Source organism: Ooceraea biroi, chromosome 2 (genome assembly GCF_003672135.1).
Source record: "Ooceraea biroi isolate clonal line C1 chromosome 2, Obir_v5.4, whole genome shotgun sequence".
Classification (NCBI taxonomy): Eukaryota; Metazoa; Arthropoda; class Insecta; order Hymenoptera; family Formicidae; genus Ooceraea; species Ooceraea biroi.
The window spans coordinates 3,079,209-3,103,130 of record NC_039507.1 but is presented as its reverse complement, the minus strand read 5'-3'; the positions used below and the strand labels follow the sequence as shown (position 1 = coordinate 3,103,130).

The 23,922-nt window shown below is 31.1% G+C and overlaps 2 protein-coding genes across 2 annotated transcripts; one reads left to right on the top strand and one right to left on the bottom strand.

The window, feature by feature from the left end:
* Positions 1-1,965: 1,965 nt before the first annotated feature.
* Positions 1,966-23,762, bottom strand: LOC105281769 (ATP-binding cassette sub-family A member 5). Its single transcript, XM_026968006.1, has 23 exons — positions 23,647-23,762; positions 18,620-18,793; positions 18,082-18,263; positions 17,530-17,734; positions 17,284-17,359; positions 17,050-17,203; positions 16,726-16,912; positions 16,431-16,574; positions 16,031-16,181; positions 15,752-15,825; positions 15,158-15,610; positions 14,433-14,782; positions 13,551-13,957; positions 13,038-13,295; positions 11,756-12,023; positions 11,231-11,405; positions 10,684-11,020; positions 10,129-10,403; positions 8,375-8,521; positions 7,660-8,042; positions 7,182-7,389; positions 6,586-6,925; positions 1,966-6,338 (listed from the first exon to the last, which is right to left on the bottom strand). Exons 1-23 carry the CDS (start codon positions 23,737-23,739, stop codon positions 6,235-6,237), a joined length of 5,145 nt encoding a protein of 1,714 aa, XP_026823807.1. The 5' UTR covers positions 23,740-23,762; the 3' UTR covers positions 1,966-6,234.
* On the top strand, positions 20,115-23,098 carry LOC109611127 (tubulin polyglutamylase complex subunit 2). Its single transcript, XM_026968008.1, has 2 exons — positions 20,115-20,386; positions 21,380-23,098. Exons 1-2 carry the CDS (start codon positions 20,143-20,145, stop codon positions 21,949-21,951), a joined length of 816 nt encoding a protein of 271 aa, XP_026823809.1. The 5' UTR covers positions 20,115-20,142; the 3' UTR covers positions 21,952-23,098.
* Positions 23,763-23,922: the final 160 nt, after the last annotated feature.

Below are 23,922 nucleotides of genomic sequence, written 5' to 3'. Positions count from 1 at the left end.
AATATGTTATTAATTACTTTTGAATTATTTTATTTACTCTATTTATTTTTTTCATAATAAAATGTCAAAACATGAATACTTACGTAGAATGTAAACTATCCGGAAGTTGCATTGAATAATTGCAAGTTGACGCTATATGTATTACAGTTGCAGATTATGTCTACCATTTGTTTATGCGTTGAAAAATATTAAAATGTATAATTGTCCATTAAATCTTAAGTTTTGTGTTTGTGCGTTCGCTATGCTTATATTTACACTTGTTGCTATAATACATTGAGAAAAAAATGTAATTGATCCAACGAAATGTCTTGTCACGGGGTGCCAACAAAATATATACTTATTTCGACAAGTTATATATTGAAACAAATATGTAGTTCTTGGATTACACACATGAGAATTATAATCCAACAATTATATATTTGATTCAATATATAACTTGTTAAAATAAGTATATATTTTGTTGGCACCCCGTGACAAGACATTTCGTTGGATCAATTATATTTTTTTCTCAGTGTACGGTTACGATTGTGCCTAGAATACTTCGTCTATTGCCTCGGTGCACAAAATGTGCTCTAATTTGTTAATCTTAATCAATTACTAATTCTTTAATTATATGTTGTGAAAATTGCGCAAAACGACATAAAACTTTTCTTTTCAACACAATACACTCTACTTCTGTACAAGCGTTAACTATAGGTCATTACCAGATACCCTGTACATATATATAAAAGAAAACTTTTAAATTGACGTCAGATACAATTTATTAAATCAGACTTTGTTATTTAAAAAATTGGATGATAAGAATAGTTAATATTTCATATTTCATAAATCAATACAATTAGCAGGACCTTAAAAACTTTCGGCGAATAATATTCGTATTAAAAGCATATTCCTTCTTTTTACAGGAGCAAAAAGTTTATATACATATATTGTGGGAATGTTTTTGTTTCATTATTCTATAATGCTAAGACAATTTATTTATAACGTTGCATACAAGCTGTTCCAAATATGTTGTGTCTTGCTTCTTCTCGTTTCTAATACTAGTTTCATAAAAACAGATATATAAAAATGTAAATTTCACTTATATTTTTGTTAAAATATAAAATAAGAAATTATATTTTTTTTATCGAAATTTCGACTTTTGTCGAAAAAATAAAAAGTTGGATAAATAAAATTTATAAATAAATAAAACTATATAAATAAAATTTATAATTTAATAAAAATATATAAATAAAAATTTGTATGTCGCAAAAGTTAATGCTAAAATATATAAAATCGATATATCCATAATTTTTACTTAAATAAAAATCAATCTAAAATGTTCAAAAGGGTATCTGATTTTAAAGAATAAAGCAGTAAACTTTTGGGACAACTTGTATAATATTAATAAACAATATATAAATTAACTAAGTACATGTAACAAATAATTTGTTCATTACAAGAATTAAAACATTTTCCGATTAGATCGAAAATACGATCGATCGCATTTTAATTGACGCCCTTTCATGCCTCCAATTACATATTGGTATCTATTATTTAATTTCTCACGTATATTGCTTAATGTTGATCAGTCCATGCTAAAATACAAATAAACTAAAGTACAAGAAATTATTTCTCACGCTAAATCGCGCAATTAAACTCTTTACACTCGTGCGATTTTATAATACCTGAAAAAAGGGACAATATTGTGCAAATTAAATCGAATTATGTAACATTATTACTTACTTTTTATTTAACATTTCTTATGGAATATTTCACTGATTAATTTTGCATTCTTATTAGTTATGTAAAATAATTGTTAGAATTATAGTCATAAAGCGATGCTTATGACTATATATAAAATTTCTTTATATATTTCACAAAATACTAAATTAGATCAAAACAGATTATTTTAACTCTAACGTGATTACTTTTTTTGGATTAATTTAATTTTTTACTTCCTTTAAATTTCTTCTTAAAAATTTGTTTGGTAAAGGTAATAATGTAATCTAAAATGCATTTGCTATGTGCAAAGAGTTAAATCCATAATATTAATATTTTCAATTGTGGCTGTTCTTCTCTCAAGGTTGTTCGCTGTATAATTCGATCGATGTTTAACATTCAAAGAGAGTCCGTACAATTTTTATCACACAAGTAAAATCTTCTATAATTGTTTTATCCGCTCGAAAATATAGCCGTTTATCGTTGCGTTTCCCGCCTGTTAGAACCATCGCTCTTTTTGAGGTACTCCTAAATATATGTATGAAAATTATTCGAGAAACGTTTGAGAAGCAATATGATGCTTTATTACTAAAGATATGATCGTATAATTGAGCATTATAATGCCTTACGATTTCGATTATTAAAACCTAAAATCTAAATTTCTTAATGTTTTCCATTCCTAGACCTCTGGCTTTCTCTATAATTTATAATCTACAATCTACATTAACTCATGTTGCGCGAAAAGCCAGCACGCATTACACAAAGCCAAATACAAAACGCGCAAGTGACAAATATAGGATGATCACATATGTGCAAATTGCACATGTATGGATAAAAATAATAGAAGCTCATGCATTTTTTGCTATTATCATTTTGAGATAAAACAATGTTTAAATGTTTATATTCTAATAAATAATTAAAGTTAGTTAATACACACACACATACATAAAAACAATCTTTTCAGAACAGACTAAACAGACTCAATAACCGAAATCGAGAAGCATCAATGCTTCGACTATTGTCGAAAATTGTTGAAAGAGTCACATGATATAAGAAATATTATTGTGTCAGATCATATCTCTAACAATAAAATGTTATCTTATTACGCAAAAACGAGATAATTACAGATGTCAAGAAATGCCGACTGTTATTTTTCATTTGCATGATAAGGTAATATATTATTGAATTAATTAAATTATGAATATTAAACTTAAAATATATTTTTATCGTTGTGTGTATGTTTAGACACATATTTTACGATTTCTGTTAAAAACAATAAAGATTTAAGAATTAAGAAAATATAAATATACAGTACATATACAGTAGTTTTTATACGGAGAAAATTTAAAATTTACTAATTAAGTCAAATTTAGTTATTTTTTTTTAAATTATCTAAAATTGGTGCATTTAGGACAGCACATCACAAAATAATGAAGATTCCTTCAGATATCCCAAAATTTATTGATTAATATTGATTGTAATATTTTTTATTCATTTAATTATCCCTATAAGATAAAGAAAAATACAGAAAATAAAGAGATCTGTATATTCGTAACAAGACTGTTACTGTGGTAAAAGTTACTTCTCAAACACTTCTCATTACTTGTATTCAGAATAGCTCAACAAGACTCACATTGATGGTACTTCGACAAATCGGCTTAAAAATGGACAATTTGAAAACACAAGTCTAGTTTTCCAATTTTATAACAAGATGGAAATACAGCTATTAATATTAAATTTACAATCTAATTTAGAAAGTATTTATTATCGGTTATATTTGATTCTTTTTGGGGTACTTGTTTGCTATTTGCTTGTCTTTTACGTCTAGAGTGCTCAAGTCCACGTCATTGAGCTTGAGCTTAACGTTAACCACAGGTTACTTGCTATAAAAATCTTTTTACTTGCTTTGGAAAATCATAGATTTGTAACGAATTAAAATAGAAGCAAACAAATAGCGTTTTGAAAAGATCTCGATATTATTTATGCAGAAATATAAACAAGTATATATTATTCTATTTTTTTAATTAATTGGGAGCTTCAATCTTGAAAATGACACTCAAGATCAAGTTAGTATTACTGTTATTTGTCACTCTTAATATAAGATCAACATAAGTATTTTATATTAAGATACTAAATTGTTAAATTTTATTGTAGAATAAAGAATTTATTATAGAGTAAAGGAAACAAATTTCTTTAAACTATTTATTTAAACTATAAATTTTTAAATAAACTTTTAGAAACATATTATGTCTAAAAGAAAGTTTACGCGTCGCCGCCTTTTCAAACCGATTTATCGATTTGTGAGTGCCGTGAACAAGTTCTCTTACTCGAGAACAACGGAATACATGTTCCAATTCCAGTGCAATATCAGTACGATATCTATTATCATTAAATCTTTAAATATGGAGTGGGCTACCAATACATAACGTTATAATATTATGTTACAAGTATGTTTATTTCTCGCGTAATGTTGTGTTTGCACCCGATATTCATTCCCGCAATACTGATAGTATTAGGTGTGTAAACTAATTTGCTGTTTTGAGATTTAACAGATTTTAATAACTATTTAAAATTTTAACATTTTTCCGCGAAGAACTCTTATGCTTGAATAATAATATAACAGACCTATACAGAACATAATTTAAAAAATATTATTGTACATAATAGCTGCCAATAAAAAGCTCATATTAGACATTTTATTTTATTCGTTTTCCAACAAAAAAATTGCTACTAAAGCTACTGAAGTTAATGATTCGTTTGGTAGTTAGCAAAAACACAATTAATCATATTCAACTCAAAGAAAAATGATATCGGAAATTTCAAGAAGAATATTTTAACAATTCTAATATTTTTTCTGTAAATAAAGTTTGATTTTTGTAAAGAAGAGTCGTAAAATAATTATATATAATATAATAAAATAATTTCCACACACCTAGTAATATCAATAAATTTCTCTCGAACATTCCTTTATAATAAAACAATATCACTGAGAGAAATAGATGTTAAATGAGAATGTCGTAGAACAAATGTCAGGCAATAAATCCCAGGCGACTTATTTTGCCGCTAAAATAAAACTTGTGCTCGATTATAATTCCCCACGACATGTATCCGCGAGGCTATTTACAAAGTAAATACATAAAATTTTGGTAGAGAGAGTGTTCTTTCACGAGGGACACTCTGTGTACGCGTTCCATTAGTATGAAGAATAATATCACTGTTTTTTCTTTGTCACTCGTTAGTCTTCGCCGTTTTAATATCTTTTCAAAGCACAACGCTGCTATTAGATTCCTATTTGTTTCTAATTGTTCCATTATACTATTGATCAATGTTCTTGTAGCAGCTCAAAAGTGATCTGTCATTACCTCAACACTTCTTCGAAGCACTACCTGGAGAGTTAACTTTATTGTTCCAACGTTTAATAATCGCCTCTTCGACCTAGATTGACTCGCCATCACGTTTCTTCAAAGCTAGAATAAGCTATTCTTCTGTTCCCTTATCTTCATCTTTTGTTGGACATCTCTTTTACATTGAGACAATAATTTTATGAGAGCCACATCCTCTTGATACTTCCCCGAAGTTATAATTTGCTATCTAATAGCCGTTTTCTCATTAAAGCTACAAGTCGATTTGTGGCTTACTACTCCTTCAGAGCTGCTAAGACTAATAGTTAATTGTCCTCTCATTAATTGATCGTTCCTTCCAACAATTTGAAGCTACAAAGCGACTTGTTATTTCAATTACTCTTGCAAATTGCAAGTCTAGACTGTGATACAACTACTTGCTTCATTTTTAATTTTTTTTTTTTCTTTCATTATAATATTGCGCAATTGAACTTAACATGCCGAGCCCGTTGATTCGTTATTCCTCCGTTGCGGTATACTTGACTAGTTTTTCCTTTAAGAGTCTGATGTTATAAAATGGCTTATTTTACTTTAGTTTTTTAAGCAACACAATCATTTACGTCTAATCTCTTTTTACTTTTCCTTTGGTCTATAATTCACTAATTATATTTTCAATACTTTAAAGTAATTAAATAATTATTCAGATAATGTCTTTTATGGTTCCGACTGGTTTTTGCATTTTTCATCAAACTTTTGAACGAACGATTCGTCACTTTGATGCAACACTTCGAAATAAATTCGAATTAAAACTACGGACTTCTCTTCGCTTATATCATCGTTCCGTCGTTTTTTTTCATTGCACCTCCAAGGATGTAAAGGCACGAGACGATGTGTCATTTTGATATTCCTTCGAAATATAACACTAGAACCGTTGGCTAATCGTTATGTTCATCGTTCTATCCGCAATATCCTAAAACAAGGAGGCATTTTATCATGGCGCGGTCGTACAGTTCGTTAGTGAGAAAGGCGGAAATTGCTCTACAAATTCTCAAACTGAGTAACTAAAAACGTCCGTTCTTCGAGCGCACTTCTTTATCCGTTTATTCCTGCAAACAAAAGTTTTCTCACACGCACTAATCGCGAGTTTATCACCAGTTATCACGTAATGACGGCACATTAGCACTGTAAATCATCATTCTATGGAATTGCCCTCGTCATAGTGCGAAAACTTGAGAAATACTTGCTCCAAAGTAGTTTGACTAAAGCTATACTCTTCTATGTCCAGTTCGAGCTTAGCTGCAAGCAGAAATGTTGAAAAAATTACTAAAGTTTCTTTTATCGACCAATTTTAAGTTTTTTCTCGTTTTTTGAAAAGTTTCTGAGGAGTGGCCAAAAGTATAATAAATATTTGAAGGAAAATTATTAGATAATGAAAAATCATAGAAATAAATTTTAAATTTTCAAATGCATATTGTTAAAATATTTTATATACTTTGAAGAGATCTTACAATTAATAATGTTTGATTTTGAAAATTTTCCCCACCTTTCTCCAACTGCATGAAACACTCGGCCAGCGAGTTCACGGCATGTTGCGGCACGGCGAAAACCAGCCGATCGGCAAAGCTCTCCTCCAAGGTGGCGTCCGGAAAGAGACTGGCAACGAATTCCTTCAGGCCGGTGATCCTGTCACCGGAGGGAGTCGTTGGCGTACAGTCACCACCCAACAGCTTCATCTCGAGAGTATAACCAGCGCCATAAAGATTTTTCAGATGTTGAGTCGAACCAATACATCTCAGTTCACCTTTCACCATTATGCCGACTCTTGAACACAATGCATCAGCTTCCTCCATAGAATGGGTGGTTAAGATAGCTCCTCTGCCACCCTATCAAGGAATATGAAAAGAAGAGAACAATAAAAATCTCGAAATTATTAATTCATAAAAATTATTTAAGACTAGACTACAAGAAAAATTCTTAATATAAATTAATATAAATTTATTATTTATGTATAGCAATTTGTTGTTAATAAATAAAATAATTATTTATTATCTTATTTTTTATAGTTTTATATATTATATTCATGCAGATTAAATTCTGAAGAAATTAAACGATTAAGGAACAACTTTAACTTATAGTGACCTGGAAACTAGCGAGGATTGTATCCCATAGAAATCTCTTCGATCTAGGATCCATGCCTGTGCTTGGTTCGTCCATAAGGACCACTTTAGGCCCTCCTACCATAGCCATCGCAAAACTAAGTTTTCTTCTAGTCCCACCTGAACATTCTTGCGTCTGTTTATCGGCATGTTCGTGAATTTGTAGACCGGACAAATATAAATCCACGATTCTGCAACCATTCATGAAATAAATAATGAAATGAAGTAGTTATTATATTTATAGACATGCAAATCTTTATACATATATATATATATATATATATACTGAATTGTATAATGAAAAAATTAATACAAAATTCTTCTTCTTCTTCTTTTCTAAAAACAAGCCCTATATAAGAAGAAGAAGAAGAAGAAATCTTTGATTTTGATTCAGAAAACAGAAGGAAATTATTGGTCAATATTGTAATTAAGATTATATTCCGTTAATTAGAGAATCGTACCTGTTGATGTCGCTTCGCGGAACGCCGCGAATCGCGGCGTAGCATTCTAGATGCTCCCTCACGGTAATATTTTTCCACTGGGCATCGTGCTGTGGACAGTAGCCCATTTGTTGAAATGCATCCGCCATGTGTGTAGTAATGTTGTGACCGCCTAATTGCACGCGACCTTTGGTTGCCGCTTCTTCAGCGATGATAATTTTCATGGTTGTGGTTTTGCCAGCACCATTATGACCTAGTAAACCCAGAACTTCGCCAGGTTCCACTGTTAGCGAGAGATTTCGCACAGCAACCTTCCGCTGTTTCTGCACAGCCTCGTCCTCGCGCTTCGAACAGCAACCACAGGATGACCCCACCTCTCGTTGCCGATATTCCTTTCGCAAATTCTGTATTTGTGTATTTTACAAGATATAAGTAAAATAAAATCATACTGATAGATATAATACTTCTAATTGTAATTGGAAGTAGTATTAAAATTCTTCATAGTTATAATAATAGAAAACAAATATCATTCGATCAAATTGTCATGATTGATCACATGCTAAAAATTATATTTAATGCTTTTATGAAAATTTTGTAGATATTATAAAATACATACAGTAAATTTTGCATTACGTTTGTCACTTTTTTATTGATAAAATTTGCAGCGGATACTTTATACAAAATTTAGTCATAAAGCATCAATATATATTATAATTTAAGTTACGTAATAATTTACCTGAACTAACACTACAGGTGGCTCCTGAGTGGCTGACGAAGATATAAGATTAAAAACCTTCAGTCGTTCATTTTTCACATCCGCGTCCTCGTGTTCGCCGATATCTGAATTCTCCATGACCTCTTCACCAATGGAGCCACCGTTACGCTATAATGGAAAAATATGTATATGTAATATACATATTTAGTTTTTCAATATTATTTTTTCATGTATTTAATATTTATTTAATAAAAACACTATAGGAAAAATATATAATCCACTCTTAAAAAAGCCGTGTTAAATCAAATCGAAATCATTGTTGCCTCCTTTCCGCGACGCTGATTGGTTATCTCGATTCGCGTTGTGCGTTATGTTCAGTTTAGATTACCATCGCGCGGCTGTCTTCGCGTGGAGGTTAACAATTTGGAGAGATAATTGTGCATATAATAAATAATAGATGAATATTATTATTTGAAAACATAAAAATAAAATAGCGCGCGCATAGTGCGCGCCTGTGTTGTACTGGAAACAATATACATATCCCAGAACTCCTCGGAAAAAGAAAAAAATGTTAATGGCTAGAACTTTTTCATTTCTGAGTTTATGGTATTTTCAATAGCACAGAACTCTAGGCAATATAAAAAATAATGATATCAACAACTCAGAACTGCTCGGAAAAAGAAAATTTCTAACGGCTGGAACTTTTTCATTTCTGAGTTTACGGTATTTTCAATAGCAGAGAACTCTAGGCAATATAAAAAATAATGATATCAACAACTCAGAACTGCTCAGAAAAAGAAAAAATTTTTAACGGCTAGAACTTTTTCATTTCTGAGTTTACGGTATTTTCAATAGCAGAGAACTCTAGGCAATATAAAAAATAATGATATCAACAACTCAGAACTGCTCGGAAAAAGAAAAAATTTCTAAGAGTAGAACTTTTTCATTTATTGTTTTAATGAATAATCATCGAGGACTTTAGGCAATATGCCAAATAACAATATAAATAGCACAGAACTTCTCGGAAAAAGAAAAAAATTTTAATGGCTAGAACTTTTTCATTTCTAAGGCCCAATTTTTTCACCTCTCGATAACTTTATCCAAAAGATATCTCGTAGTATCAGTTTTCTTCACCTTTGTAACCTGACAGAATATGGTAATTTATAATAACATTCTAGACACTTTGTGTCAAAAGTGAGTAGTATAAAGAATAGCTATCCGTTAAATACGTAATCAGAGGTTTCAATGAAGAAAAGAAATTTTTAGTTATCTGGAGGATAGCTATTGAGAAGTATGAAGAAATCGGGCATAAATCTAAAGGATTTTCAATCGTCGAAAACTCTTCGCAATATGCCAAATCCACTCTTTAAAAAGCCGTGTTAAATGTCTTCGCGTGGAGGTTAACAATTTGGTAGAGTGTGATAATTGTGCATATAATAAATATAATAGATAAATATTATTAGTCGAAAACATTATTAATATTGAAAAATAAATTAGCGCGCGCATAGTGCGCGCCTGTGTTGTACTAGTTCACGTAAAACATACTAATTAAAATATTTTCAAAATATAAAAAAGTAGACAAATTCATTAATAACTTTCTTCAAATTACTATCATATTCCAAAATCATATTTTAGAATATGTTTATGAAATACTGATTGTAATGTATTAATTTCGTGCAACTTTATGCTATTCACACAGTGTACATTACAAATGTAGAGAAACACATTTATACTTGAGTAAAAAACTCAAAAAATAACTTGAAAATTACACTAACCAGAAAGTATTTGAAGAAATCGCTAACATTGCCACCGCTTTTTTTTATATCCAGTAAAAGTAATACGAAGAACCAGAGTGGACAATGCACCAATACGCCAACAGCCATCAATATAATTTCCGTCGTAAGATAATCGGACATAGTGAGATGATGACAAGCGGCATTGATAGAGCACATGAGATGGACCCGGTCTACGTAGTACACTGCCGCGTACGGTACATACATGGTGTTCAGCAATGAAAAAACCACATGTAATGCAAATGCTGCTGTCCCACCTTAAACAACAAACCATAATATATGACAAATATTGTTAGTAAATTATTATCACTATTAAATAAGAATCTCTGAGATGTTACCAACCTTATTAAACAAATCAGGTCTTGTAAAAAAACAATTAACACTTCTAACTTGAAAAACATGATGATAAAGATGAAAAGAAAAGTCTGGATAGTTTGCGGAATAAGATGGTGAATTGAAAAAATTCTGAGACGATCTTTTATAGTTCTTTTGTAGAGAAAAAATAGACAAAGCAAAAATTAATCGAGCATTACTTACCGAGTCCTAGCATGTCGAGAATCATGACGAGAATGAACGGTATCAATCCAAAGAATGTTGCTATGTTCGGCAGGATGCTCTGCGCGGAATCCATCTTATCAAAGATATAGCTAAGGCAGGTCGAGAAGAGAATGGATGAAGGGCAGTAAAACATGAGGAGAGTGCCAAGAGTGATCAGCGCCGGTGGCTCCTGCAGCGAAGGCACATCAAAGAGGAATATGATACCGAGGATGCATAGACAGATGAAAAGCATGAGGCCGACCAATACGATGAAATAACTGAGGAAATACATGGGAAACGACAGGCCATTCACACGAAGTTGATTCTTCGCTTTTATCTAGAAAATATTTGAAAAATTGCATTATTGTATTATTGTATTACATTGTGTTGTAGCTTCTTAAAGGAACCATTTTAATTTTGGTTGATTTTAAACCAAGGAAATATATTTACAGTAAATATATAATATTAAAATTAGAGACAGTTCTAATTATTATATAATTATTTTAGAAAATTATGAAATTAAAGAGAATTAAAAAAAAGCTCTTACCTCTCGATCGTAAACCATGTCCACTGCTAAAGTAATCGGCAGTAATACGAAATCCATACCGATAAAAAGAGCGCTGCTAGCTGTACCAATATTGAACTCCTGAGGTTGTGACGTTTGTTGGAAAGGATGTGTTTTGACTTCGATCAGCGTAGGATCATTCTTACTTGAAATCAGTCTAAACATAATTTATAAAAATGTTAATTTAGATTAAACAGTGACTATATTTATTTAAATAGACATATTGATATTTAATGAAATAAAATGTACAAAATAAATGAAATGTTTGTTTTAAAAAATCTACTAAATTATCAATTATAAATTTTTGTTTCTATGAGAAATTTAAAAGATGTAGATATGAGATTCGAATATTTTCAAAAAACTTACTCTAGTTACTTATTACCAGAGTTACTAATTTTGCAATCTCAAATATAATATCTCTAACATTTAAAAAGATAATGATATACTTGTATATTTCTTTCAGTCGTAAAATTATCTTTATATTTACTTCCGAAATAATGAACTTGCCTATAGTAAGTGTTCGAAAGAATGTTCATCAAAATCGGAAGGGAATGTTGCATTGTGTCATTGTAAATGACGGTCAGGTTGAGTCGCGGCAGATTATAATCATGAATGTTGAAAACAGCCATATGAGGTGCGATGTTGAGCAAATTCGCAAAATCGCCATCATATTCCTCGATGTGGTTGATGTTCCGTGCTATACTGTCCATCAATTCGGTAATGTCACAGTCGGTGTTATTCATGTAAAGAATTTTGGTTTCCTCGCTATATGTACCTGCGAAGGAAAACATATTCTATTTGATTCTTTAATAACGACTCGTTTTATTAATTTTTATATGCGTGTTAAATAACGTAAATATATATATATATATATATATATATATATATATACAGGGTGGCCCATTTTAATTTATACAGTCGATTTTTTAAAAAACTAAAAGAGATAGGAAAAAATGTTTCAGACAGACATGTCACGATTTCGAGGGGGACATAAGATGATACCATTGGTTTGACCTTGAATAGTCGTTTGAAGGTCACGCGAAGATTACCTTCAATTTCTTAAATTGAAACCCCAACTTTTTATTGCAGATTCTTATTCTCCATCGAAAAGTAAGTAACTTTTGTCTGAAACATTTTTCCGAAAAATGTCATCTTATGTCCTTAAAATGTCCTCAAAACTCATCTTGAAGATCATTTTAAGGACATAAGATGACATTTTTCGGAAAAATGTTTCAGACAAAAGTTACTTACTTTTCGATGGAGAATAAGAATCTGCAATAAAAAGTTGGGGTTTCAATTTAAGAAATTGAAGGTGATCTTCGCGTGACCTTCAAACGACTATTCAAGGTCAAACCAATGGTATCATCTTATGTCCCCCTCGAAATCGTGACATGTTTGTCTGAAACATTTTTTCGTATCTCTTTTAGTGTTTTACAAAATCGACTGTATAAATTAAAATGGGCCACCCTGTATATATATATATATATATATATATATATATATATATATAATATACATATACATAAGACAATTTGTATGTGAGAGAAAAGTAAGGAATACAAAGTTGAAATATATATTTGCGTGACTATAACGTATGCATTCAAAAAGTGCGCTCTGCATGTCAGAATATATTATGCCATCTGTGATAATTAAAGATTATGATAAGCATGAGATAAGCCCACCTTTTGTTGCACCAATTTACACGTACGCTACATTACATAAAATATAAAAAAAACAAACAAAGGCCAAATGATTATTTTCTACCTTACATAAAGATACAACCACTTACGGCTATTGAGTTCCAATGATTGCATTTTGATGTCAACTGTCTGAATGCTGTTCAGGTAGAGACCAAGCACTATCAAAGCCAATGGCATCACAATCGTGAAGTACAGCAATTGAATATTTCTGAAGAGTCTGAGTACCCTTAAGCGCAACATGGCATAGAGGATTTGCAAAAAGTTAGGCCGGATCTTGATGGAGTCTAAGCCGAGACCTAGGACGGCCGGATTCCGATCATTATGAACGCCATCCGGTAATTCGCTCGCTAATTAATTCAATAATATTACAATAATATTGCATTATTATTTAAAGAACTAACAATATATCAAGATAACATAAATTTAATATGATAATACAAAAGTCATTCAATGAGTAAAGAGACAAACGATTGTAATTTCAAATTGATTTATTCAATGAATCCTTTAGACTTCTTTTATTTGACAATTTATTTTTATTTTGTTTGCTCTACGTTACGATAATTTTGAAGAGGAAACGAGGAAAAATAAGAAAGTATACGTACTCTTTCCTTGGCTGTCGCCTTGTACGGTTACTCCCTCGTTCTGCAAACTTTGGTACGATGTACTTTTGGATTGCAACGATAACGATCGACTAAGTGCACGATTGCGCACCATCTTTTTCGACAAGTTGTCCATCGTACACTCGATTTCCTCGTCCTTCTCCAAGTGCAGAAACACCTCCTCTAGGGTAGTCATTGATACACCATAGCTACTGATGCCGAGTCGACTCGAGCGGATCTTGATTTCGTGCTCAATGGCGGAAAACAAGGACGCAAAGCTCTCTACAGAATTATGAGGTAGAATAAAGCTCAATTCGCGACCGTGACGTCTTGCTTTCTCTGCTTTGCTTACGTGTGACATCACTAACCGAGTAATTGCGTGCTCCCTGGCATTACCTTCCAGGACCAATCTATGAGTAAGATAGTAATAAACATTATGAAATAATGTTTATTAGATAAGACAGATCGATTTTAATTAAGAAGAATAAATCGACATTTTTAATCGAAACCTATTTTTTTAAATTTTTTCGTTATAAAATAAATTTTATATAGATGTTAAAAATATAGCAATATATATATATATATAAGTCCATAAAGTAATAATAAACTTTTTATAATATATATTATAATATATATTACTCTTAATAACAAAATTATTTGATTTTATGATACATATACACAGAAAAACAAGTAATAATAAAACAAATGCATATATAAATAAATAAACAAATAATTAAATTTTTGTTCAAAACACAACTGTTATAATTTGCAATATTAAGATACTAATAAAAAAAATCACAAATTAAATTTTTTAATTAATATGAAATTATATACGCGATAATACTAAATTAGCATTTTATTAGCATATTAAGCAAGCATCCTTACGTCAAGTGATATCCAATGCCAAACTTATTCTTCAAGAACAACGAACTGCCACAACACCTGAGTTTTCCTTTACTGATTACCGCTTTTCTATCGGCGAGTATGTCCGCCTCGTCCATAAAATGAGTCGTCAATAAGATCACCTTTCCGTGCCGTCTTGACTGTAAGAATGACCACATTTGTCTTCTCGAATAAGGATCCACTCCGGCAGTAGGCTCGTCGAGGATAATGATCTTGGGATCGCCGATGATAGCGATTCCAACAGACAGTTTTCTCTTCTGTCCACCACTTAGATACTTCGCAAAAGTATCCGCTTTTTCGAGCAAATCGATATCTTTTAAGGTTTTTTTCACCTAAAAGTTATACGATGATTATTAATGATGATGCACAAGTTTTTAATTTATCAATATAGTGTATAAACGACAATTTTATATTTTATATACACAGGATGTTTTAAAACTATCGATAATAATATTAAGAACGCAGATTCTATGGAGCATTCTAAGATAAATAATTCTAACACAGAAATAATAGTTTTATCGAGACAATAATAGTTTTTAAATGAGAACCAATTAAAGTGCAGCAACGAATTGAGAATTGAGATGTCGAGAAATGGTAATGAGACTTTGACAGTAAAACTTTCTGTTGCATTCCATTTAAGAATTGAAGAGTGTAATTTTATCGTCTATTCTACATATTAAATCTATGTATTTATTCATTTTACATACTTCGTGTTGTATCATCGAACGCGGAATGCCGCGCACCGCAGCAAAGAACTCAAGATGCTCGCGCGGCGTCAGTAGATCGAAAAGGATGTCGTGTTGTGGGCAAACCCCGGTCATACTGCGTATCGCCCGCATGTCGTTAGAGTCACGCACGTCGTAACCAAATATGAGAGCAGTACCGGAGGTGGGTGCAGTCAGGCCAGTAAGGATGTTGAAAAGGGTGGTCTTGCCGGCTCCGTTGTGACCAAGGATTGCGGTGATCTGGCCCTCGTAGATCGTCAAATTGATGCCATTAACCGCTTTGGTCTCCACACGTTTGCATTTGTGATATGATTTGTATAGATCAACTATCCTGATTGCCTCACGGCCTTTCATCTCGCGCACCACCGGTTCGACGTCGCGATTTGCCTCTTCGCCCGGAATGAAAGAATTTGATTCACCATTTGATGATGGTACCTGTAAATAATTATGGATATGACGATCATATTTGCAATGTTCAACAATGTTAATCCATTTAGATTATTAAAGGAAAATAAGTGAATCAACATGAAATTTATAAACTTTATTTATATTGTAATTTTATACTTAACAACTTACTCTTTGGACTTTTCTCTGACACCAAAATCTAGGTACGAAACAAAACCAAGGTGGCCTTTTCGTTCCGTACTCACCTAAAAGTAAGTTTTAGTTCGATTTTATTTAAAAATATATTATGAAAAATATTTTTTTAAAGTAAAGTAATTAGTTGAATATGAAAAAATAGTTACATTAATTATTATTATAATTACATAGATTCTAAACAAGACTTGAATTTTTACACTAGATAATATAATGCGAAAAATTACGAAAAGGTATTTGGTAATTATGAAAACATACTTGGTATCACAGAGTCGAGGTAGTAAGCTAAACAAGCGTACAAAAAAATATCCAAAGTCATCATGATGAGACTACCACCAAAAGGTATTCCAGGGCCAGACCATAAGTTGTCAAAATTCACTCCCTCGCCCTGTAGATCCAGTACCAGAGCCTGCACAACATAATTTGAAACTTTTTGAAAATATATTTGGAAAATTTTTGGATACAGATATTAATCATATATACATTATCGCAGTTATAAAAACACTTGTAAACTTCTTCCTGCTAAATTACTTATAAATATAAAAGAAAAATGATAATTCAAGATTATTTAGTTTAAAGTCACGTAAAAGATTCAATCATCAATTAAGGATCTCTTAAAGAAATAAAGTGTTATCACAAGGTATAATTAATAATTTACCTTGTCCATCGCCAGAGCGACTCCGGTTGGGCTGAGCAAAGAAACCAACCAAAACGAAATCGAACTGGAATCATCTACGAACACTTGGATAAAATACATCAGACTCAGTATCGTGACAGCGAAGTTGCCCAAGACACCAGCCGTCTGAAACGTACAAAAACTTTGTATTTTATATTATATATTATAACTTAACTATATCTTAATTTTAGAAAAGTGAGCAAATATAATTATAGTATTGACTTTTATTATTAGTTCATAATTCGATAAGAATTGCATTATTTTGAAAGTTACTTACACGTGATTTATCAAAGAATGGCGTGATCATGAAGGCAAACATAATCACAGAAAAACTGTATAGCACCACCAGAAGAAATATCGGCAGAAAATGCGTGTGTTGAAACATCTGCAAAGTGAAGAGTAACACCACTCCAACAGCGGAGAGTGCTAAGACAAATATGCTATAGATAATAAACCACGACAACCTGCGAAAAAAGGAAAGTAATATATATGATATTACATAAGAATAATATTCAACATAATGAATTTTTCAAAGGTACTTGTTAGCAAAGTTAGAAAGATTATTCATATTCGTCTAAAATGTTTATAAATTTAGTCTTACCAAAACACAGAATCAGTTAGGCCCATAATCTTCATCCCCTCCTTAATCTTATTCTCTTTTTCGCCAACTATTAAGATCAGGAGATAAGTGATGAATTGTGAAAGTGCCAAGACCATGTAGAGCGGAATAACAACTCTGAAGGCTAACATCCAATCTAAGAAAAAATACAATCGTTCATACATTAAGCATCACATGTATAAGTCAATAAAGCATTTTTCTTTGCGAATTACTTACCTGCCGTAAATGCTTCCTTAGGAAACATTACGAGTTTAATATCCGGCACAGTTATATCAGGATTTCCCGTATCTAACTGTGAAAGATAATAAATTATAATTAAATAAATTTAATGGAAAAGATAATAAATTAGGATCAGTTCTGAAGATTTGTAAAACTGTAATGCAGGAATAAAGTGAAGCCAGCTTTCAAAGATTCTCCTGAATTTTTTAGGATAATCCTTTAAAGCAAAAGAGAAGGACTCACTCTTATTTTTGTGATATCCATTATCACTTGTAAGGCCAAAAAGCCGGACTGCAAATAATTATTGACAGGACAGGATCCACCGGTCTCTATTGATAAAACGCCGCCCATCCAGTGGCTAGTATCCTTCCGGCAAGTGACCGGAGCAGAGTACAATTCAGTCGGCGAAGGCGGTGAGGTGTGCGAAGGATTTGTTCTAATTTCATACCTGAGTGTAAAAACAATCCATATATTTATAAGAGATCTCGCTGTTCTTTATCAATTTTCAAAATTAAAATCGAAGAGAGAAAAAAACGAATTATAATTACTACTCCATAATCTCAGTATTTAGTATTAAATGATTTTGTATTTTACAATCCAAGATCTAGGGCGAGGAGATGTGAGGGATACCAATCTGCGTGTGCGCGCGCGTATGTGCAGTGTTCATTAATGTAAAATTCATTATCATATCATAGCATTATTATAGACAATTATTTTGATTATGCATTCATGCATCCCATATTGAAAAGACACACTGTTCTAAATTTACGATTAACAATGTAAAAATTATCTTACATAAGACGCCGTGATATCGGTTGAGAATCTTCAAAAATAACTGCCAAGGGTACACTATAAGGTTCTCTCCAGTACGCTGCTTGTAGATCATCCTTCGTATCGAACACCATGAAGTTTAAAGGATGTTTATCAGGATAATCCCATTTTGAGAGCCAAAGAGTGTTCATCGAACTTAAGAAGCTCTACAAAAATATCCTTAATTGTGTATTCTGTGGGATTCTTCAATTTCAAAGAAATCAACTTAAAGCAAGTGAAAAAACAAGATAAACTTACAAATACAAGAATATATAAATACATATAATAAAAGTAGTTATTTATATAATTTTTAGTGAATTTGACGATTTTAACGATTTAAATTGTTATAATTAAATCACTGCCAAGGAAGAAATCAAGTATTTAAAAGTGCTAATAATATCGAGCGATTATCATTGAACATCTATAGACGCTGATAGTCAGAGGATTGAAATAAAAGCAATTGAATTTGATTCCACAATTTTGCAAGCTAAGCTAGCAGTGATTTCAGGAAGGTAATACTTACGAGGGTCTCCGTAGAATTGGGCACCACGGCAATCGTATTATTTTTGTGACCGTTGAATAATTTGAATATGTCTCCTTCGTGCCTCTGTGTCGTCATTGCAGGATAGTTTGGGTTTGGTATCAAGACTTTTACCACGATCAAAATCCCAAGAGTATAAAGAGGTAGAAAGATCTCCTGTGAGCAATCAAGTGATAATGATTCCGAATTAGATAATTGCGCTATTTATATTATATAGAATCGTAAAAGAGTCAATCTCACATTTTCAATATTATGTGTAACAATAATTGCGTAGATCTTCAAAATAGAAGCGCTTATAAATTTGAATAATGGTAATTTGTACGCACACACACGCGCGTAGGCGTATGTGTTATTTCTTGTTATATGTTATTTATTCTTCTTGTTACTTGTTAGTTGTTTCTTCTATAAATATTATCACATTTGATGTTAAAAATTCAAAAATTGTGTAACTACAAATGTTTGATTAATTAAATTTGTCTTACGAAAATATCGAAAAACTTCAACAAATCTCAAAATTAATACTATAAATACAAAAAGTTGACGATAATTGTAGGACACCCCGTACATGGTTCGAGGATGTTGCTGGCTTTAACATTCCGTTACCATGACGATCAAACATTGGTAACCCTTCGGCCTTCGCCATGATTAAACGCTAGAAGACTAGCGTCAGCTAAGATTCTAGAAAACAGTTACAGAAGTTTCTTTTTGTTATATTGCTATGTCGTTGAATAACGCATATAGTACAAAACTCGATATTGCAACGCTTTTGGATTACGAACTGGGTTAATTCTATATAATTAATTGCATTCATATATTTATAACGATCTACGTTATAAAGTAATGTTAGATATCAAAAGTATTGTAATATTCACTTGTGAACGCGTTTAGTATCCATATCTTTTTCAAGAAGAATGATTATCAACGGAACAGGATAATATATGTGTATACGGTAATTGGTTATCTCTGATTTAATTCGCCATTCATTTATTCATACAATCTTTATCTTTATCTAGCTTCCATGAAGAAAATTCCTTCAATGAAGAGATGGCATTATATAGACATGAGAGAATAATTTATAAAAAATTATATAAAAAATTAGATGAATTTATAAGAAATAAGATATGATAAATAAAATTTAAAAAAACGAAAATAATTTCTAGTTACATAATGATCCAAAAAGTGTATAAGAACATGACAAAAAAATTAATATATATGTATAATAGTAAAACATTATATGTGTGTGTGTAAAATCAATGATATTTATTATACGTTTATAATGCACTTAAAATGTGCTTTAAAATTACAAATTATGAGACACATGACTAATAATATTACATATAATATTACACATTGATTATTTTGTTATATAATCATATTTAATGGGTTACAAAATATAATATATAGATTAAAAAATCAACATCATAATAAATTTTCCTAAATTAATTTTTATATTTTTTAATGTTTAAATTTTACAGAAAATATCACAGGATAAGGACTTCAAGAAGATGTCATTTTTCGTGGATGTCGTAACTGAGGATTCGTTCTATGAAAATCTGACTCTCGGCATAATCAAGTTTCTTGAGGATTCACCGTGTGTGAAAAATGTGCGAATTGAAAGGCGAAATGGCTGTGATCCTAGTGTCATTGCCAACTGGGAACAACGCCATTGTTGCGTGCTCCCTGAGGACATTCGAAATTTCTACACCTCCATTGACGGTTTCCTGCTGCAGTGGAATCTTGAAATAGCAGGTGTATAACTTCGATGATCGTTTTGGACTTGCGCTTCTTATATCTTTAACAAAGTTTCTCCAATGATACTAATCGTTTCATTATCTCGTACGTTTTCTTTTTTTGCAATAGCCAAATATATATAGTAATTGTATTATTTACATCCTTATTTTGTTTTTATTATTTTTTCATTACTGCATATTTCATTATTTCTTTCATTTTTTAAATTTGTTATATCACTGATATATAATAATTAATTTATTCTCTCTATATACTTATTAACTCCATTATATATATTTTATATATATCAACGTGGTCATGTTGAACCTTCGCTGTTTGTTTTTTTCTGACCTCAGCTCATGCGGGTTCCATCTATTCCCCTTTTGAATTTTTCCCAGCTAATGTAAGCGCATGGATATGCATTTATGAGTAACTCCAAGTTACTATGCGAGCCCTTGTTAAGTCTGAGCGGAGTGTGTTTTGTTTGGCAGAATATTCTTGACCCAAAAGATGAAAATTTGTGCTCCGAAACCTCTGATAACACTTTTTGCATGTTTCGTGGACCACAACACCTTTACTCAGAGCAGAGCAAATCACTTTCGCAGCTTGAGTAGTGTCATTTCTTTTAATTAAAATGCGAAAAGAATATAATATATGTATATCCCAATCGCTGCTCCTTAGGTGCCATCGTGTTCATTATTAATTTTGTGTGCGAAGTTATGTCTTCTGCTTTGCTTAAGGCATGTATAGTATTTTGGAAACGAAAAGACTTACACTTGCAAGGCAAAAAAGGACGGAAAAGTATTTAATTTTAAAATAGAATTATAAGGCACCAAATATAAAATCGAATTAATTTATACTCCTAATAAAAAATAAATAAATTAGATAAAATAAAATAGATAAAAAGATCAATAAAAAGATCAATAAAATAGATAAAAAATTAAATTTACATCAGTCTTAAAGTAATTTCAATCTATTGATATCAGTCTGATAACATTCCGTGCCGGTGTGCAGGTGAGGAATTCTCAATAGGATACATGGAGGTTGGTTGTCTATCATCTTTGAAGAGGTACGGCAGTAAGGATCGGCAGATGGGACCGTCAGCGCAATCAATTCAATCGGAGAATGTCAACACAGACCCATCGGACTGCGTGAATGTGAACACATTTCCCGGAAATTTGCGCGACTGTAAGCTCTTCGAGATTAGTCAATGTTTTCCAGGGCCTGAAAGTGGCAAGATCTATCTAACATATCGTTCCAAGCGAGAACAAGACTCGCCGGGTATCTGGCTCCATCACCAGACTGGTAGCTGGCATCATCTAGCCGATAATTTTACTACATATTTCCGTATGATGCTAGTTCACTTAGGCTTGCCACTATGGCAGCATTGCGTAGTTAAATTACCTTTGCCCACATGGATCGAACAGGCATATTTTTTAGTTGGACCTCATTTGTTGCCCACAATTATTATGCCTACTGAAACCATGTCCACATCGTTATGGAATAATGGACCCACTAACGTCCTTGATCCAGCTATCTTTAAGCTTACTAAAGATAGTAAACATAAAAATATTCGCAAGAAATAAGCTGCTGCATTGATAAAACTTGAAATTTTTATTTAAAATCAAACTTCTTATCAACATTCTATAAATTCTGGATCTCAAGCAAATTTGGCTTTGGAGATTTTATAATATTCGAATATTGTGGAATTGAAATATTTCATGTTTAAAATTAGTTTCACTTAATATTTTGTCACTGGGTGATGGTATTTAATAATAGCTATATGTGTCTTTATATAGCACGATTAATATGTCACTTAATATCGCGTATCTACATAATTATATGTAATTAATTCATCAATCAATAAATGAAATAAATTTATCAATCAAAATGAAATACATCAAACGTTTCAGATCTGTCAAATATTATAAAATGCAGATGATTATTATTAAAAAATTGAGTTATATAGTATTTAGACTTCTTAAATTTACTTTGAAATTGTGTATAATAATTAAAAAATGTAAAAAAGTATATAAAGAATAAATATAAATTATATAATAAATCACATTAGATATAATTATATTATGTAATAAATTTTATTAGAGGTGCAAATTATAATTCAATGTCTTTAACAATATGTCTCCTCAGTTATTATTTCCAAATTGGATATTTACCCATGCTTTTTTATTAATTTAAAGTGTTACTAATAACGTTTTAAAATACTCCTTCACACGATGAAATGTACATAATTCCAAAAAACAACAAGACGAAGAATCTTTTTTCGACTTATTTTACATTATTAGTTTTATACTTGTTGTCCATTATTTTTATTTTGTAGTACTCAAATACACGGTAATTTTAAAAGAATGAAATATTGACAGAGAATGAAATATTCTAATTCCATCAGTTTTATTCTGAATAATGCAAAAAACCTGTAAAATTTGGTGATATACAGAAATTTCTTTCTTCCTTCATCATCAATCCTTGGCCCAGTTGGCACCGTATTGACTAAGCGCAAAAACGCCCAATTGGCAACAAAGTTGGCTGTGCAAACATCTTTTCTTTTTCGTTGTTTTACTTTCACTATTTTCTTATTATTGCGCAATATCATATATTGTCTGATAAATGTGCAGTTAACTCTGCTTAGTAAATATTTGACAAAAACGTTTATTACAAGATTATTTAATCATTTTTAAATATATTTTTACTTTCGTGCTTCTTAATATAACCCAACACATCATTTTCTACTTCAAGATGGAATGAAAAATGCTTCTTCTTGAAGTATTCGATATTCACAGATTTTCAAGTAAAAAATATATGTATGTTAATCAACGCGTATTTCTTATAGCATTGTGATAAAGTAAATCTTTTCTATCACTTTAAAAGGAGTTCCTTTTAAAGGCTTCTATCTTCTCAAGGAAAATCCTTGAGAACGATTTTGGTACCACTATGCGCATTAAATATATTCAAATTATACAATAATTTGAAAATTTTAATGCAATAATGCAATAAAAATACTTTCATTTGCTATGTGCTCATAGTACATTTTCTGACAAAACCAATTTTTCACAATATTGTGCATCTTCAAACTCCAATATATGATTAAAATTTATGTAAAGTAACGAATAATTAATCCTACAAAATAGAATGCTATGATTTTTATATTAATAGTAAATTTGTAAATATTCAGTTAGCTTTATATTAAAAGGTATCAAACGCCTATTATTATCATAACCAATAATTGTAATTACATTAACATAATAAAATTATGTTCAGCATACCGCCATCGTCTTCCGCTTCTCGCGTTTCTTCAGCAAGAGATTTCTCACGAGCATCGCCCGTAGCTGGGAAAAATAGATCGCACACGAATTCATTCTGTAAGATGCATTTGTCTTCTTATCTTCTGCAACAGAAACATCAGCAATTATACAATGTAAATTTCAATATCCGATAAGTAACATGAATATAAGCTTTTGTTACACACATTTGTGTGAATGTGAAAGAAACTACAACATGAAAAATTTTACATTTGTATAATATAATGCATAATATGTATT

What these genes read in the sequence shown, in the direction of transcription:
- LOC109611127 (XM_026968008.1), top strand. Translation starts at nt 20,143, where the DNA reads ATGTCATTTTTCGTGGATGTCGTAACTGAGGATTCGTTCTATGAAAAT. An exon ending in GTGGAATCTTGAAATAGCAG is followed by an intron (nt 20,387 to 21,379) that starts GTGTATAACTTC and finishes GCCGGTGTGCAG; the next exon opens with GTGAGGAATTCTCAATAGGA.
- LOC105281769 (XM_026968006.1), bottom strand. Translation starts at nt 23,739, where the DNA reads ATGAATTCGTGTGCGATCTATTTTTCCCAGCTACGGGCGATGCTCGTG. An exon ending in CCAATTCTACGGAGACCCTC is followed by an intron (nt 18,264 to 18,619) that starts GTAAGTATTACC and finishes ATATTTTTGTAG; the next exon opens with AGCTTCTTAAGTTCGATGAA. An exon ending in CAATCCTCGCTAGTTTCCAG is followed by an intron (nt 6,926 to 7,181) that starts GTCACTATAAGT and finishes ATTCCTTGATAG; the next exon opens with GGTGGCAGAGGAGCTATCTT.